This window comes from Nasonia vitripennis, chromosome 2, assembly GCF_009193385.2.
Source record: "Nasonia vitripennis strain AsymCx chromosome 2, Nvit_psr_1.1, whole genome shotgun sequence".
NCBI classification, from domain to species: domain Eukaryota; kingdom Metazoa; phylum Arthropoda; class Insecta; order Hymenoptera; family Pteromalidae; genus Nasonia; species Nasonia vitripennis.
This window is the reverse complement of record NC_045758.1, coordinates 25,389,962-25,408,974: the sequence shown is the minus strand read 5'-3', so window position 1 is coordinate 25,408,974 and position 19,013 is coordinate 25,389,962. Positions and strand designations below refer to the sequence as shown.

Sequence of the window (19,013 nt, the reverse complement as noted above, 5' to 3'; positions counted from 1 at the left end):
ATTGAACAAGAAGAGCGCGCTCACGCTCCTTCCTCTCATTTCGTTTAACTAGCTTCTGCTGGACTCTCTTTCTCTCTCTATCTTTCTCCCTGTTTATATGTGAGCTGCTAACTGGAAAATTCTTAAAAAGAAAGAGGAAAAGTATAAGATCTCGAATTCAAACAATGTTCAAGGGTATATTCTCAAACAGTTGCATGAAATTGATCAGCACAATATCATATTAATGACATCGCCATTTTTCAGCAAATAATATTTGGATTATAGATATTTAATAAGTAGCTATGCATTTAATTTACCGGTATTCTCTCTACTCCAGCAGCGTCGAACATAACAGGAATAGAAAAATAGTATTCTTTTTCTTCCCCTAAATAATACATTTTTTTTATTTCACATTGAAAAATTATTTTCACACATTCTCTACAAGGATATGAAGTCACATAAATCTTCCTATCTTCGATGTATCTCTAATGTGAATTTATGTACGCATTTAGTTTAGCACAATATTCAACTACAATACAAAAATATAACAAAGGTAAAGAGTATATAATGAGCCACGGTCTCATAATAAATAATTTACCTTTGCGACCTTCAATATCAGCGTAATTATTGTAACAACGCCAACAATTTTATTGTATGAATTGACAAAGCTCTATTTCCTTTTTCCGTATCTTGGCATCTGCGTGAATAAAGATACGCTACATATGTAAAATAATTGTTCCAATTTTTTTCGTTAAGTTTATAGTAAAATCCTAGTGCTTTGTCACAAATTTTACTGCAACAAAATAAATTTGTACGATAAGTGCATGAAAAATACTACTTCCCATGCGTGTAAAATGAATAGAAAATCGAGTTTTCCTTAGCGACGGGAGGAAATCATTTTGTTTCTCGCCTCGGATCGGAGAAGCGGAAATTTTTCTATCCCTAGGGAAAAAAAACATTTTTTCCTCCCGCTGTAGACTCGACTATCACTCGTGCTCAAAATATCAACTTTGATAGAAAAAGCCAATTTTCCCCCTAGTTGCTCAATATACTTTTTATCGCTGAAATCACAGATTTTAAATTAGGTGCTACAGAGCGAGCACTGCTGCCAACTTCCCGTCATAAGACCACTGTCGGTAATGTAGAAATTTTTTTATTTGGTGAGTAAAAGTCGTATGAAAGACGTGTATTCAATGCTGGTATGATAAAAAGCATATACTTTTGTAGTTTACACCAAAAAATACATAATTAATGTCAAATTTATGATTCTAATTTTAAAAAAGCAGTTTTTTACTTGCTGGCCACTCTTTAGCGACATAAGGTCCCATGCCCATATGGTTCCATGGTGTAATGGTTAGCACTCTGGACTCTGAATCCAGCGATCCGAGTTCAAATCTCGGTGGAACCTTCTTTTTTATTATATAATCAGATAATCGATAATCAGATAATTTTTTGTTACGATGGGATTTATTTTATTATACAAATCTATCAAAACTATCAGTTTCGACCACACACTGAGAGAAGTATTTCTTTATAATAAACTAATTTATACATTAAAAATTTGAACATCTCGCTTGTTTAGACCAAATCCATATGCATTAAGGTAGTTCACTGGAATATTTATTTTCTTATGATATTGCTCAAATTTTGTTTACATGTTCAATTAAGTGTCCTCTACAACGTGGTATTTTTTACCCCCCAAACGACATTATTTTCAGAGATATTGAACCTTGAAATTTTTTATTTTAACGTGGGAAGCCTATACTGAGTCCGAATTTTGAGGACGTTTAGTTGAATTGCAAAGCGAGTTTTCTTAGAATATTTTTGAAAAACTAGCTTAAGGTGTAAAATAGCAATACAAATCATGGAGAAAAAGATGGATAGGGTAAACAAGGCTTTTTCATGATATGTGCAAGAAAAAGGCCACTTTCCATGCATGTAAAATGAATGGAAAATCGAGTTTTTCTTAGCAGCAGGAAAAAATTACTCCCTTGGGAGGAAAAGACTTTTCCTCCCAAGGGGAGTAGTTTTTTCCTCACTCTGCAGCCTATATCATGGATGTGTGTGTCTATATAAGTATTTTCAAAATTTTCGAAATTTTCGAATCTTTAAATTTACTATATTGTTTTACTTTGAAAAGTCCTCGAATTTCCCATTCCTTTTATATGCATGATAAGTGGCCTATTCGTGCACTTATCATAAAAAGTATGGTGTGCATCAAGGGGGGAAAATTTTCCAATTTTCCCCCCTAGTTGCACGATATACTATTTTTTAAAAAACAATAATTCAAAGTTTTCATCCCATGCTATCAGTACATCTATATAGGTGCGCAGTGTTTCTCATTCTTACAAATTTTGAGAGTATTTTATAATCTAAACAATTTATATCACCATTCTAATGTTTGATACTATGAATATTAAGGTTTTGACATTAGATAACACTGTATAATACCTTAAAAAAGGAATTTTGTAATAAAAACTCTAATTGAGCACCACTGCAGCCGGTGAACTACCTTAAGGGGTGGTCGGATGAGCATCTGAACGGCTCCGTCGTAACGTCCAAATGGCCCGGTGGTGGCAAAATCTCGATTTCAACAACAAATATAACGCTACCACGTAATTTAGAGACAAAATAGCTCTGTACTGGCCTTCCTCTTATCATAAAGTAAAAGTAACTCGTTTGAAACATGGTATTAAGTGCATCTTTGCAACAGCCACGCAGTATAGAAAACGAGAAATTCGCTTTAGAGTAATATTAATTTTTTTATAAACTGATTGAGAAACCAAATATATTTAAAACATTTTATGATTACACTTATAACGCATATGTTTATAATATTGTTCACTGAAAAGATTTTAGTTCCTCTATTGAAAACCAACCTTTTAACTGAGTAAAGTTCTAGGTTCCAGTTTTAATTCGACTTCTCGGTTTCCTCAGACATCTGTAAAGTAAAGTATCAACATAAATTGAATTTATTTATATACTTATTTGGTATTAAACGGGCTAAAGCTCTTTACAAGAATTACAATTGAGATTAAGATAATTAAAAGAGAATACAGAGATTTATATTTAAGAATTATTTAAGAAGTTGAAGTCAAAAACTAAATACAAAGTTTTTCAATTTTGACTTAAATTGCGGCAGTGCGGAGTCCTCGGTAACACTCCGTATTCCACGACCTCCTCAATCTATTAATGGTAGAGAAGAATCCAAAATTGGACGAAGAGGAGATAGTTCCTTCCTAGAGAGGACCATAGTTTCGGAGGGGGTAGGCTAGATCCCTAATACGAAATTTATCTATAATCGCGTCACACGAGACGTAATCATGGAGGACCTTGAAGGACAGCAGGCAGTCGTGATAATGATGCAAACTCTTTATAGTTGGCAGGTTGAAAAACTGAGATAAGTCCGTGTAGTCATGCTCAAGCCAACTCATCGGTCGGTTACCCTTATAGGCAAGATACCTGATTACACGATGCTGAATAAACTCAAGTCTGTCAGCACAAACCTTAGTAAAGGAAGACCAAATAGGTGAGCAGTAGAGCAAGATCGGCAGGACAAGAGATCTGTGCAAATAGGCAATGGTGCCATAGTGTTTAAAATCAGACGTAGTTCGCTTGATAAAACCGATTTGCCTACTGGCCCTCCAGGTCACATGATCAATGTGTGGACCGAAAGTGAGCGTGATAATAGAATATAATTCTGTTTAAAATCCAGGTATAGCCGATTACAATATTTTAATAGCATTTTATATAATTTACCGGATTTATAGATACATTAGCTTCGTTGAACATCTGTTGAGTATCCTCGTCCGAACTTTTTCTGCCCAAATGAAACAATTTTTGTATTCCACATTGAACAATTATTTTCGCACATTCATGACAAGGATATGAAGTCACATAAATTTTCCCATTTTCGATACATCCTAGTTGTGAATTTTTGTACGCATTTAGTTCGGCACAATATTCAACTACAATACAACAAAGATAAAGAGTATATAATGAGCCAAAACAAAACATAATACAATAAGTTAAGAGTATATCATGAATCACGGGCTTATGATAAAGAGTCTACCTTTAAGATCTTTATCTTCAGTGCAATCACTGTAACCGACGCCCACAATTTTATTGTCCGAATTGACGATACAAGCTCCATTTCTATCTTTCATATTATGGCATCTATACGAAAAAAGATACGCAACTTGCATAAAATATTGGTTCCACTTATCCTGTTCAGAAATTTTCAGTGTCTTCTCACAAATTTTACTGTAACAAAAGATATTTTTTGTACTAATAGAAATCGGCATAATTTCTACTAAAGATACGATTCAGCTCTTTTAATCGATAGAAATACAACGTGTATTAAACGGTTGAAATATGATGTTCTTACCCTATAGCTGCTTGATTAATCGTAATAATTTTCTTCATGTATTCTTTTACGTGCCACTTTGGAAGGTTGTAGTTATAATTTATTTCTTTTATGCCCGATTTCACTATAATTTTAAAGCAATCATCACAAGGGGCTAATGTCTGATATATCTTGCCATTTTTCATCGATTTGTGATTTTTATTTACAATTGCATTCAATTCAGCATGACAAACTGTAATTATTTAACATAAATGCCTGCAAATACGTTGATGTCGAAGTAAATTATTCATGAGAATGTAGTAGCACTAGTAGAGAAAAGCGTGTACACTGAAAAAAACACAGTCGTTTCTGCTGTAAAGTCCGGTAGTTTTAACCGTTCTGCCACCGTAACGACTGTTCAGTAAGAACAACGTTGTGCCACTGGTAGTTTTGGCGAGTCGCGACTCGTAAAATTGGTCGCTTACGCGGGACACCAGCAAAAACGACCGAACTGATTCTTTAAAACTGCTAAACTCTACGGTAATCTTGGCTAGTCTTCGTACAATGACGGATTACTGGTGCGAGTTCATTTAAAATGGCTGTGTTTTTTTTTCAGTGTACGTATTTGGCAGTTCTCAGATCTAAGATAATATGCATCAACGCACTATTATTGTTCCATTAAAAGGGTAGAAAATAAACAAAATACCGCACACCAAGGTATAAGAGAAAATGCAAAATTTTAATTTGTAATAATTTTCTGTTTTTTTGAACGACTTTTAAAAAGAGATTTTATTTTTGCCTTTAGTTTACACACACACATACTAATGGTGCGGTATCATGAGGTAGAATTTTTCAAATTATGCTCAGGCACTAATAAGCTGTATTGTAAAAATTGTAACGGTTGCCAGTGCAATTAACGCACGTTGAGCACGTTACGACGTCTTTCCGGGACATAATCAACATTCTGTATAATACTTCTGTTGTTACAGCTACTAAAGGCGCAGCAAGTGAGAGAGTAAGAGAGACAGAGAGAGAATAAGCATCGAGAGAGATTTAAATTCAGCAACGTACAATGTTGCCACCTGCTCGCACACTGCTGTCAAGAGTTGACAACAGTGTGTCAGAGGGCATAGGTAAATCTGTGCTCGCGCTAGCGAGCCATTCTGAGTCTGTCTTCGCTCCGCTCCGTTTCGCGAATAGACACTCTGAGATTGCGATTATTGTGTGCGAGGGTTGCGAGGTCAACCGAACCGAGGACAATCCGTCCGAGACCATCTTCGCGTGGGTTAGAACGGCCATGCCGGCCACGTACATCTGTAAGTACTAGTTCTTATCAACTCTCGCTTACTCGGGCGACTTTAAGCCTCCTCTCTCTCTCTCACCTCGACTACATGCTGGTAGCTGACATGCGCCCGTCTGGCGCGCTTGTGTAAGCCAAACACCAATAAACAGTTAGTCTAAGATTTACAATAATCCGCGAGTGTTCATTGACTTTTCCTCCTTTTGAATCCACGTCCTGAGTACTACTCAGGATAGATTATAGTCGGTAGAATCTAGTGCCTTCTGCACAGCCGACGGAAATGGTGAATAGTAGCATAAACAACAAACAACTTAAAATAATAATGACGGCCGAGCTATTGTCATAAAATACAATATGAAAATAAGCAATTTAGAAAAGATTACGCGATTTTCATGCACGATCAAAGTTTATACTTCATAAGTTTTTAAAATAAATTGACAAATATAATGAAAAATTTTTTAAAATGTATAAATTACAGAAACATTTAACTTTGTGTGTGTGTGCATGTGTATACATGACTTAATTTTAATTATATTACCATATTTTAATTTGACTTCTTTCTGTTCCCAGTGTTTTGATTCTTCATCAGAATCCATTATTTTCTTTGTCTTATCATCAAAAAACCTTGGCATATGATTGTACCCAAAGCTTACAATTTCATTATCTTCTCTGACTATACAAGCTCCAACTTTACATTTAGAATCATTGCTGTATTTTGAAACTAGATCAGCCATTTCCATAAAAATGCTATCCAAATCTATTATATAGCCATCACCGATACGTTTTGGTTCCCTGCAAGAATTTACATGTTTGAAGAAATAACTTCTCGTGATATAAAGTGAGCCTGTGAAATGCTGAACGTATTCGAGGTAAAATAGGTGAATATTTTCAAGAGGAAATAACGTGATAGTATATTGTGTACCATATTCGAAAGCGAAGGTGAGGTACTTAGCACTAGCCAAAGGCGACTGCGTCTTCGAGCCGAAGACGAGCACTGCAAACCGCACGAGGTCAAAAAGCCCACTTAGCCCTTGGTGCATACCATATTTTTTGTGACGCATGTATGGATTTTCGTGTTTTTAATTTAAAGCGGAACATTTAAAAATCTTCAAAATAAGACTCATAAACTCAAAATTTGCAGTTTACAAGAAAATTTTGTCAGCGGGCAAACAAATTTTTGTTTGCCCGCTGCCGACTTTTTCGGCCCGCTAGTACAAAAACTGGTACTTTACGCCCGCTTAATAGGTACAAAAAACGCGAAAATCGTGCATGTGTTACAAACTAGTATATTGTGTACCAAGGGCGTGAAGTAGACTTTTTTAGACCTCGTATAGATATTGCAGTACTCGTCTGCGGTTCGAAAACGCACTCGCCTTCGGCTCTGGCTACTTGCCTTGATTCGTACTGCCATTTCCACACTCGGTCTAAAAAAGCCTACTTGATTGCAAACACTTCGAACTTTTCTTTGAAGAGAATTATTACTTCAGAAATTAGAATGTTATTACTTTAAAAAGTGTTAAAGGAATACAAAGCTTAATAATTACTTAAATAATCATCGTCATCAATACCATTACTTACTCTGATTTTGATAAAGATTCATCGCCAGTATTCATTTTCTTTTTTTTTTTTGGGATCGCTTTGAGAACACTAAAAAAATTAACTAAGTTAAATATTGTCACAAATCACAAAATGGATAGCAAATGGATACCGATACAATGCACGCATCCAATCGGCAGACCGCCTTGTGGACTTCTAATGCGCTTACTGATAAAATTAACCAAGCACATCAAAAGCTTCTGCTGATCTAACACGATGACGTAATTTGTTTCCGACATATTTTAAAGGTAAAATAGCGCCATGTCGTAATTCTGACGAATCGCGACGTACTGCACAAGACGTAGAACGAAAGTTGCAGCGTTGATGAAAATCAGTTGCACGAGTTCGGGAATTGTGCAGAATTATTCATCGATAATCAAATTAATTTTTTTACAATCTTTAAGGGTACGTTTTTAAATCTCTGTATATCTTATTATCTTAATGTTTTGATGGATATTATGCGATTTTAGCGTTTATTAAGTTAATGAATTTTATTTTAAAATCTCATTGCCATTAAACATGTTTCAAACTGCATTAGAACCGCATTTGAACCACAGATTCTCAAAATGTTATACACCTTTCCAAATTGGATATGAACTGATTTAAAAATCTGACTGAGTAATTTTCAAGAGACTTTGAAGTTACTTAAATTCTTGATCTCACGAAAAAAAGCATTTTTCTTCAAACTTTACATCTGAAATCCATAAATGCACACCTTTGCCGTTCGCTGCGTACTCACACCCCGTCATCCACGTCTCCCTTCCTCTCGTACTATCTCCATGCCTATAAGGGAAAGTCCTCGTCCTTCGCTCCCGGCTGCTTACGGCAGTTCCGCGTCTCGAGTTTCCTCTCGTGGAAACGACGCGTCGTCAAGGACCAGAGGGCGAGGACGAGGCGTACACGCGTATAAGCGGCAAATTGATCCGAGATCAAAGCCAAAACAATCACAGGGCCCAGTTGCCGCTCTCTCCTCCCTTCGCTTGCGTTCACTTTCACTCTCACTTTTCTCGCTCCAGCCTTCCTCATCCTTCCTCAACCCAACCCATTTGCCTTTTATTACTTTCTCTTGCTGTCGAGCTCTTCGCAAGAGAGCAGGCAGGCATGAATTATATTTTACGCTGCGGATGGAATATGGTGAGTACAGTTGGGCTTGTATATAGGACCCATTTTCCAGCCCAATGGTAATCATTAAAAACAGCATATTCATCAGGAGATATCTCAAAAACAGCAAATACATCGAGTTTATGGCTTTTAAACGTCGAAAGACTACGATGACGCAAGAATGCATAAGGAATATTACGCGCAGCAATCGTCGTTCAAAGTTATTTACTTTTCAACAAGCACGATTTCTCCCACTCGTTCACGAGCATGTACAGGGAGAAAAATCTCGCACCGATAAAACTCCGCGAGAGAACATCAAAGTATTCAATTCCCCCCCCCCCCCCCCTCGAACTTTTGAAGGTAAAACTTACTGCAGCCGTAGCCCGAATTCTCGGCAACTCGCGCGACTCTTCTTCTCGTATACTATAAACGCACTCCGAAACGATTCATCAGAAAGCCGCAAGAAGAAAAGTACTCGTCCCCCCACACTCGCCTATATATAGCTTATAAACAAAGCGAAAAACAGCAAACAGGCAGCGTGACGTGAATAAGACAGCAGGCTCTCACGGAGCCCGCTCCTTTCAGCCCATAAAAAATATACGTGGATTCGCCGTCTTCTTCATTTATTCACCTATACGCGTAGAGTCTCGCGCTTTTTCCCTACTCCCTCCCTCTCTCTCTCTCTCTCTCTCTCTCTCTCTCTCTCTCTCTCTCTCTCTCTCGCTTGCCTACAATACGCGCGACTTTCTCGCCAGCTCTATATGTACACGTATACGCGAAACTTGATCTCTCGGGCGAGGCGCACAGCGGAGACAGACTACCTCACGCACACCCACTCGAGGAGTGACTTTCGGGGGGTGGCTCTAGCTAACCGCGTGTGTAAGCTGCCATCCTTGCCTCTGTCTATATATGTGTACGGAGCAGTCTCGAGGGAGATGGAGAGCATCAGCAGGTATATTCGCCGTTCTCTGAGTCGGACTCGCTTCTGCCCCGTCTTTTTCCGACGTGGGGGATTAATGTGTAAGTTCCCGCAGAGGCTGCCTGCGTGTGCGTGGGCTCTATATGTATACGCGTATAAGCGTTGTTCATTACGCGCGGGTCGCTGCAGTTCCGGGAGCCGGGCAATTTATTGCGCCACTGCATTCGCGCAGAGAGATAGGGGAAAGTTTCACTTTATATGGTGGTATGGGCAGAGCGAGTGTCCGAGTTTTCGCGAGGATGCACGCGTGAACTGCTCTTATTTCTAGCTCGATTTTCATAGCACATTTATTTTATACAATTTTTTGATATTATATAGGTTTTCTGATACGATCGTCACGTGTAATGAAATGTGAGGATGTGCGAACGTGGGCGATTTAATTCTTTGTAATAGTGCCTTGGTCTTATCGGAATGGATCTCTAAAAATTAGATTAGTCCAAGTCTTATCACTAAAACTATATAAAAAACTAATACATATCAGAGAAACGTCGAGGACATCGAGGTGGGGTATAGATGAAGAACCATGACGACTTTTATCCGCGAAAACGCATTACGATAGTGACACGCGCAAGAGAGATTATCTCGGCGATAATAATTACCAGACAAATATAGCTCGATCCGCGCGAATAGGCGAATGAAATATCACGTCGAATCTGTCCCTCGCGTGTTGAAACTTCAACTGTAAAAGTCTCCAAGAGGAAACGAATCGGAAAAGTTTAGGGATGAATTTTTTTCCCCTACATCTTCCCATCGCGAATCTATACATATACGTATACGCACGCACAGAGCAGTGGCGTGCGTCGAGCTGGAACAGCGCGCCGGTGATTCGGATTCAATTTTTGGAGCTATTCGTTATAAATGCGAGCCTGTACCTTCGCGCATGAGCAGCTCGCGACGCAGCCGTTGCCACAGCGCGTTCAACGGCGAGTTCCCGAACAGCACAATGCTCGACTATATGTGTGTGCGTGGGCGTCGTTTGTTTGGACGATAATCGCTCGCGCGATAATGATGCATCAGTTATTTACGCTGGAAATTTTCAGGAATATATATATATATATATATATATATATATATATATACATATATATATATATATCGCTGGAATGCATTTTCGTGTATCGTTGGAGAGATAAAATTACCGAGAGAGCCGAGCAACAAGGACGCTATGCATCTGACCGTGCCGAGCATGTTTCTACTGAAAATATATCGCTGCATTATCAGTGCGCTATATCGCTCGAACTTTCGACTCGTTTTTCACAACTTTTTAACGAACAGGACCTAGCCGTGTGGTGGATGCAATTTCGTCTCCAGCACGCGTGATTATTTTTACTTCATTTTGCTCGACTAATTTTTATCACGCTTTAAACTTTATTCCCGCAGCAAGTTTCAATGGCACTTTGCGCTCTTACGACGAGACACACTTCCCTTCTCCGCGACGAAGAGCCTCACGATTTACACATCAAGCGAAAGCGTAGACGGCCGGCGCGAAAACGCGGAACTGTGTAAAATTGAAATTAATGAACGCGCTCGGGGGGCGGCTGGCCATAAAATGTCGGATCGAGAGAGGGCTCGCGAATGAATATTCCACTTACGAGCATCGAGAGTGGGTGCGAGAGGTCTTGGAAGAAAAGGAGAAGGATGCCCGCGGAGGAAAAAAATAGCCAGCCAGCTGGAGATCGTCAAACGTCGCCCCGAGCAATATATAGCTATACACAGCGCTATATATAGACGTGTGGGCGGGAGGACTGGAAAATTTCGCGCTGATGAAGAACGATCGCGCTTGAATTTTTCATACTTATCGCCGGTAATCACTGGACGTGACGACGTCGCGCGGCTTCTTCTTCTTCTGCTTGATGTCGTCGCGCTCCTCTTTGTTTGGCCCTCGTTTGTCAGGGTGTTCGCGCTGCGAGGCTTTTGAGAAAGCGCGACAAGGACGAGTTTATATTTATAAATTGCCGAGGCGCAACACGGCTTTCTTGATTAGCGTGAAATACAGGTGGCAGTAGTTTAACGAGGAGAAATTTCGGACGCGGAAGATCCTTTGACACTGTATCGCGAGAGCTTTCGAGCTGGCTGACGCTTTCTTATATACGTATACAGTGTGAGAATAATGAGTTGTATTTTTGCTGTGCGCGCTTATAGCTGCGGTGCACTATAATGAGCGTACCTTTGTTAAAATGTATACAAGTTTGCAGGAATAACTCTTAGGAAAGATTTTTTTAATACGTTCCTTGACCCTGATACGTACATTATAAACATGCAGCATTATATTTTTAAGAGAAAATTTACTTCTGTTTCAGTCAACGGACCCCTGCGAGAAGGCTCGAGCAGTGGCAGTACCCAGGTCAGCGTTGCACTGTCGCAGTGTGATACAGGAGGGGACTTTCGGCCGGGTGTACCGGGGAGGCTTGAGCCAGGCCGGACGCGAGCAGGAAGTCATCATAAAGACAGTTACAGGTAGGCGGGCTGAAGCACTGAATTAATTTAACTTTTGGGTTGAACGCCGCGTACGTACACGCGTCATTCGCGCGAATATACGGGATGGTATAGTTGCTGAATTTTCCCGGCGCTCCAACTGAGCGGAAACTAATCATAAACTGACGAGGAGTTGCCTCGATGACTATGCGCGTTCGTTAATATTCCGAAATTTAACGGAGTTCCGGGTTATAATGGATACTTAAGTAGCGCACAGAATGCAATTTGCTCGCGTGCATTGTCGGGACATTTTTGTGTAGTGATTGTATGAATTTTGGGTGGGTCTTGTATGTATACTGTGATTTTATTCGAACTGTATAGATGCAAAGTCACGAGAAGTGTGACTCGACTGTTAAACGTACCATTTGACTAAATTAAATCGTTCTTCGATGGTTTGAATTTTAAGGATTTTTCATTTAAAAATATTATAATTGCTCACTATAAACGCAAAAAATGAGTAGCTAATAGTTCGTGCATAATCGGAATTATCATAAACACAATAACTTGAATTAATTTTTCTACATTAGAAGACCTCGTATTTTCATGGATATAGATGTTATAGTCGCGTGTTTCTAACACTATGCCTCTAACCTCTGTTTCGCTAACTTTACGAGAACATCTTTGTATCTTATCGCACTTCGTTGCCTTTTTTTAAAACAGTGTAACGATTAATATCTGAAAAATACTTGTGAAGTGTCGGCAATAAATTAATAACCTGTAAGACCTTGCGAGATTTTTTTATCTTATATCTATATAAAAATGGACGAATACCTTGAAGTTAATTCAAGTTTATTCAAGTTAATTCAATTTCGAATTTGTCGTAACAAGTTGGTCAATTTTCCATTACGTTAGCCTATTTTTTATCTCAAATAATTTCAAAGATCAATTTATATTCACGATTTTATTGATATTAACTTTCTCTCTCTCTCTCTCTCTCTCTCTCTCTCTCTCTCTCTCTCTCTCTCTCTCTCTCGCCTTTATATATTTCACACTTATATAAAAAGTTATTTAGTTAAATTACGTATCAATTACGTCGCGAAGCAAAGGTTACACCCTCTTGCCGCTTGCGTCTGCAGCGCGAACAAAATTTTAGCACAATAGAGCAAGTTGAGATATACTTCGATGATCATAATGATTATAACTATTCCTCACCTCGCTAGCAGCGGGAATAAGCAATATTCAAGATTTAAAATCTATCAAACCTTATTTATGAGATCTTTGTTTGAATTGCACTAATATACAGCATACATTTGTGTTAATTATTTCTATTTGCAAAACAATATTCTTCAATTTTTTAAACACTCATATCAGCATATTTAATCAACTCGAGATAGAAAGGGACTCCACATTACCAACGATCGCTCTTTCAAAACCGAATAAGCGAATAAAATAACCACACCAAAATCATTAAAAAATGTTTGCAGACGTAGCCTCAGCGTATCAGGCATCGCTTCTGGTAGTGGAAGGCTCGCAGCTGGCCGGCCTGGTACACGGTAACATTGCCACGTTGGCCGCAGCCTGCCTCGAGGGCACCTGTCCGATGCTCGCTTACGCCTGTTCGCCCAGCGATCTCAATCTGAAAACCTACCTTACCGACGGCAGTCATCATCCGGTGACGCGCGATCTCGTTAACATTGCCGTACAGGTGGCGAGAGCAGGTGCTTTTCTCCACGGCAGAGGCATTTTGCACAGGTACTTATTATAATTTTGAACAAAATATTTTTTCAAAGATCGAGCTTTCTTTTTCGTACTTTTCTCTTAAATAAAATTTCGTTTACCACTTGTTGCGCAATTCGAGTATTTCTCTTTTTAATCGGGAAAAAGTTATATCATTCCATACAACACGTGAGCATTATATATTCACACTGCTCTTAATTGGACGAATCGATGCAATAAATATGAATGTGCTAATTGAAAATCTCCGGGGGGGGGGGTTAGAGTATCTCAGGACGCTTTTAAAACACACGCCCGAAAACGTTTCCTTTCTCACAAAAACCAGTATCGCGCGGTATCAATGGAAAGTAGTATCAGCTGAGCAACGAGCGCGCAAGTGACTTTTCGTAACGGAATTACTTAACCATTCTTTCTCGCGAGAGCGGCGATAACGCAGGTATCCCTTGTGTATTAAATTACAAAACCGAATTTTTTTTTCTTCGCAGAGACATAGCAACGCGCAACTGTCTGGTAGACACGAGTACGTTGAGAACGCGATTGGCCGACGCAGCGCTATCGCGCGATCTCTTCCCCCAGGATTATCACTGCCTGGGTGACAACGAGAACCGAGCCATAGGCTGGATGGCTTTGGAGACGTTGCAGCACGGACAGTACAGCACAGCCAGCGACGCGGTGAGTAGCTTCGTCGATATTTGCATTTATCCGCGGAATCTGCTGCGCAGTGATTGTGCTTGTCGGCCACGTCGTAGGAGGGGAGATCATTTGATCGACCAGAGAATATGGTTGAATTGAAAAATCATTATTCGTAACTTACTTTTTCTCCGTCGCCGACATGTTTACGATGATGCTCGGAGCCACGCATCAATCAATCGGATTTACGACTGCTCGAATGATTCTGAAAAAGAAAGAAAAATACCACGATTATATCCTCTTGCGTTTTTTATTCCTCATAAATTACTGCTGTAGCCAAAGACTAGGTAATTGCTGGAAAAGGCATCCAGTCTCTCTTTTTTTTGTTCTTTTTTAACGTTGCGCAATCTTTTCTACTTCGTCGGCTTTGCAATCGCGTTTTTACGATTTACAAGATTGTTTTTCATGCTTGATGCAGACGAAGCTTTTGTCAAGTTCTTAACGATTCAATAACGTAATATCCCCTAAACGACATTCTATTTGATTCACAGTGGTCGTTCGGCGTGTTCCTCTGGGAGCTTGCGACGATGGGTCAGCAGCCCTACCTAGAAGTCGACCCGTTCGAGCTGACGGTGTTCCTGCGCGACGGCTACCGGCTCTCGCAGCCTCGGCCCTGTCCCGACGAGCTTTTCGCAGTGATGGCTGTCTGCTGGCTGGGCCCGTCTCGAGACAGACCCACGATGCCCCAGTTGCTCGCCTATCTCCAGGAGTTCCACGACGCGCTCGGCGGCTTTATCTGAACGCGAAACGCGACGCTTGCGAAAATCGATAGGGCTACGCTGTAGGTGTGTTGTGCGAATGGGGTGTATACGTAAGTACGCTGTGAGTGTTTTCCGCGCGGAACTTTTTGTACTTTTCAAGCGAAGCAGCTGATAGCGATGTACGGGCGTCTCGTATCGTTTGGCTATACGACGGTGGGAAAAGTTTCGACTTGCAGTGCTTTTCGTTCCTAAGAATCTTGCGTAATTGACGGCATTGTCATTTGCGGTTTTTTGCGCGCGCGCGCGCACGCGCAATGTGTATAATATGATGCGTCACCTAGCTGCGTATTACGAATAGCGGCGCGGGGATAATAAAGTATCCGAGTTTTTTTTCCCCGAGACTTTTCCCGACTGCCATGCACAGCTAAATAGCTTCAGCTTCGACTACACGCGACTGTGGTAGTTTCCTAGATTTTCACATTTTCCAAGCTGATTCAGCGCTGTAAAAACTAGCTTGCGTAAGACCTCCATCTCCCATCTGAATTTATCGGAAAAAACTTTTCAAAAAACTTCTCGTGAATTTTGCCTCCCGTATTGTACGCAGACGAGGTACCCGAATCAAAGCCGCTTTCAGCTGGTTGCGCAAGAGAAGCAGCATAAACAGACGTACTCCGAGCAGTCAAAATAAGTGAAAAAAATCTTCCTGTCCAGCGCGCGTGTAAGTAACATGAATCGTCTCGGTCGCGAAATAAAAAAAGTATTTCGTGCAATGTAAAGCGTCAAAGGCGCTGCTTCGCGAGGAACTTCGTTCAAAGCTCGCGAAGCCGCTTACGTCCGTCTGTTTTACTCTTCTCTGCAGCGCGAATCCTGTGGCGAATCAAGTTTCCTCGTCTGCAGCGATCCGCTTTTACGCGCGAACGGACTGCGAGCGCGCCGACGCCTGTAAGTAGGCTGCTTAGGAGAGCGATTGTGTCGGCGGGTGTTGCCGGGAACGTAGGCGCTAGCTGTCGCTCGTGTATAGTGTAAGTGATACATTATTAAGAGCTGTGTTGCTCGCGAGAATGGAGTCCAGTCCTGAAAAGAACCGAAGACTCGGATCCTTTTTTCGAACGGCTTGTTTGGAGCTTATAGGAAACGTAAATTATTCAACTTGAATTGCGGAAAGATTGGATTTGATTATACTCATTAAACTGACTATTGTAAATAACGCACTGCTGCAAGAAAACCGACTGACGGTTATACGGACAGTATATTTTCAGATTCGATTCATATTCATGAGTATTCGATGAAGAGGGTTGTTTGAAACTCGGTTACCGATTGCGATTCGATTCTTGAGAATTTTTAGGCATAAATCATGCGAAGCTGCGCGCTCGAACGAAAAGTTACGTTATTAGTTTTTTCCGAGAAGTTTTTCATTGTCTATACCGACGGACGATCGATTCTAGTCTGAAAAAGTGAGAAATCGTATAAGGAAGCAAAACTGTAAACATAGAATAAAGAGAAAATGAAAACGTGATCTCTCGCGCCGCGGATTTGAAGAAAAGCGAAAAGGAGAGAAGCTTTTATATGCTTATCGCAAGCACTCGATCCGCGTTGCGTCTTTCTCTCGGATCGCGCTGTCGATTCCCGGACATTATATATCTCTCAATGTCGCATGTTTTTCGTGTTATAACTTTATCGCAAACTCTGAATCCTCTCCTCTTGGCGTTTTCCTATTCTTTGAATATCAAAAGGTGTAAAAAGTCTATTCTATGCGAATACGTATTTTTTATGTGTTATTCTAGTCGTTGCTACACGAGATAATGATTGTATCAAGACTGATTCTTACTTTAAAACACAGTAGCAATGACGAATAAAAGCTGAGAAAACGCCTCATTTGCCGCAAAAAAAACGTCGTCCATTGTACGAATATGAACTGACCCAAATATCACGAAAGTGTACAGTAGCGCTTTCAACATACACCGAGACCTAAAAAAATTGTCATTGACCGATACGCGAGGCTGAGGCGCTTTTCCGCGTTCGGGGTCTACCACACTATTATGTATCATACATTTTCCATCTATACGTGTGCCCTTAATTCTCAGCTCTCGAATGAGAGGCTAATGCGACAAAGGCCACTATTTTTCCTACGTGTTTTTTCGCAAGCTTGTATACTCTTTCTTGTACGAAATGAAAATAATACGCGGCCTTGCGCTTCGCGATTGTGATATTTTCTCTCTCGCTCTGACAGTTCTAAAGTGAAATCCACACAATCAGAGGTAGATAATTCGAAATTGATTTTACTTTGGCTTCTGTTGAAAGGGTCTGTTGATCTCGACCATTCGTTCATGATTGTAATAACGGTGAAAGCTCGCTGTAAAACATTGAGAGAGTAGACGCGATATAACTTGATGACTATCATTCGTCCCGTTGTGTTCCAAGTATACACACGAGCTTGGAATAGTGGCGGCACGCGTTGAAAGTAAAATTACGTAAAAGTAAAAAGGATATCTCCTCGAAATGCGACGGTAGAGAGAATTTCTCACGAGTCGACCGATGCGCGCGTTTCGAGTCGAATTTTTTGTTTTAAGACGAGCATGAGTTAATTTAAGGGGAAATTTGAATGCGCTATTATTATCGACGAACTCTACGTGCAGTTTGTTTGATTATTGTATATGTATGCTTTTGCGAAACTAAATTAGTTCACTCTACAATAAGTATTATCGACGTAGCCATTAAGTATATTAGGAAAAGACTATGTTAAATTGTCGACGGAATTAAAATTAAATCAAAAGTACTGAGAAACCAATCGCGCACCGTCGTTCCGCGATACTGAATCGTATAATAATACTTGGAAAGTAAATTTTTGCTATATAATCTATCCTGCACTCGCGCTCGTACAATTTACAAATTTCTATACGCAAGCGCACGTCTCCTCGGCGTCAGAACTAACGATATTATTAATCGTCGTCAGTGTATAAAATGCTAACCCTAGCTGCTACTTTCTCTATTGTCTATCTCTTTCTCTCTTTCTATTTATAAGTGTTTTCCGCTAACTGGAGGAACAGGGTAGACTAGAGCTACGCGCGCGCTCACTCGCTCGTTTCCTTTTTTCTCGCGCAGCTTAATGTGCATCTGTGTGTGCGGAGCGACTGTATACTCTGTACGTTATCATGTATTACGCAGGCGTAAAGCCGAAGACTCTGCGCGTGGAAACACAACGTCTGAAACACTGTATACCCGGAGTGATTGGCGACGAGCGTCGTGCTTATATGCTAATCGTTTGTGTACATTGATGCTCCGGAAGAGTATAGTCTTCGAAAAGATATCAGCGAATTTTCCACCTTTTCTATACGTCAACGCAAAAACTTTCGTACTCACAGCAGCAGCAACAGCAAGACAAAAGGCGGCGCTGCACAATGCACCGCCGATTTCCCGAGTCGCGCATTGCGCAACGCGTATGTACACAGGAATTTCGCGCCTCGCGGCAAGAAACAAAAAAGGAACGGGGAGGAGGAAAATATCGCGTACTCGCTCGATTCTTGCGGCGATGTAAACTGAAAATGTTATACGCGCGTCAAAGTGCGCTATATGCATCATTATGCATACACCGAATGTAAATAGAATGTCGTCCCTATCGTCGGCCGGCGAATTCAATATACGTACTTACAATTATACGATAAAAAAGAAGAAGAAGAAGAACTGAAGCGAATAATTCATTCGTCGAATCGTTAAACAGTTATTGCGTTATCCGCATTGTATCCTCATCTCTTTCTCTCGACGTACATCTTTTGTAACCGCGCGTGCGCGCACGTGATGCGAATTATATATATATATATATATATACACACACACACACGTGCAGCAAGTCGTGTGCGTGTGAGTATGTATCCGATGCGAGCGACACACGCACACGTGTATTATTGTACATGTATTGGCAGTGTTTATTTTTTAAAACGGAAAATATTGGATATATTATATATTATATGCGAGGCTGAATTATGCGGACGATAAACCAAAAAGAGAAGGGTTATATACACGTATGTATTGTAAAAGAATTAAGTGATGCGTGTGTTGTAATGGAAATAAAACTATATGGTATAATAATGAAGGACGCGAACGATCAAGCGTGGAGCGAAAATAAAAGACGTAAACGAAAAAAACAAATCAACACCTGTGTCTATGATATATATA

General features: G+C 40.2%; 2 protein-coding genes and 1 non-coding gene across 4 annotated transcripts in view; 2 read left to right on the top strand and 1 right to left on the bottom strand.

Moving 5' to 3' along the window:
* LOC100122347 (tyrosine-protein kinase Drl) overlaps positions 1 to 18,990 on the top strand; it is an 85,640-nt gene extending 66,650 nt beyond the window's left edge. The window contains exons 6-9 of the mRNA XM_008219579.3: positions 11,601 to 11,757; positions 13,200 to 13,467; positions 13,935 to 14,121; positions 14,631 to 18,990. Of these exons, the coding sequence (XP_008217801.1) occupies positions 11,601 to 11,757; positions 13,200 to 13,467; positions 13,935 to 14,121; positions 14,631 to 14,879 (861 nt within the window). The 3' untranslated portion in view covers positions 14,880 to 18,990. The remainder of the gene's footprint in view (positions 1 to 11,600; positions 11,758 to 13,199; positions 13,468 to 13,934; positions 14,122 to 14,630) is intronic.
* Positions 1,316 to 1,387, top strand: TRNAQ-CUG. The gene has a single exon. It is a non-coding gene; the product is annotated as a tRNA-Gln (tRNA).
* LOC100678792 lies at positions 2,341 to 7,492 on the bottom strand. 2 transcript variants are annotated; one of them, XM_016982872.3, is made up of 7 exons: positions 7,339 to 7,492; positions 7,203 to 7,271; positions 6,163 to 6,416; positions 4,367 to 4,577; positions 4,052 to 4,242; positions 3,739 to 3,947; positions 2,341 to 2,920 (listed from the first exon to the last, which is right to left on the bottom strand). In XM_016982872.3, exons 1-7 carry the CDS (start codon positions 7,347 to 7,349, stop codon positions 2,891 to 2,893), a joined length of 975 nt encoding a protein of 324 aa, XP_016838361.1. In that variant the 5' UTR covers positions 7,350 to 7,492; the 3' UTR covers positions 2,341 to 2,890. The 2 variants fall into 2 exon arrangements, with proteins under 2 accessions (XP_016838361.1, XP_003425178.1); XM_003425130.5 differs by having other exon boundaries at positions 7,333 to 7,425.
* Positions 18,991 to 19,013: the final 23 nt, after the last annotated feature.

Coding starts and splice junctions, on each gene's coding strand:
- LOC100678792 (XM_003425130.5), bottom strand. Junction 6,417..7,202: donor GAATCTTTATCAAAATCAGA/GTAAGTAATGGT, acceptor AAATTCTTGCAG/GGAACCAAAACGTATCGGTG. Junction 4,243..4,366: donor ATTAATCAAGCAGCTATAGG/GTAAGAACATCA, acceptor CTTTTGTTACAG/TAAAATTTGTGAGAAGACAC.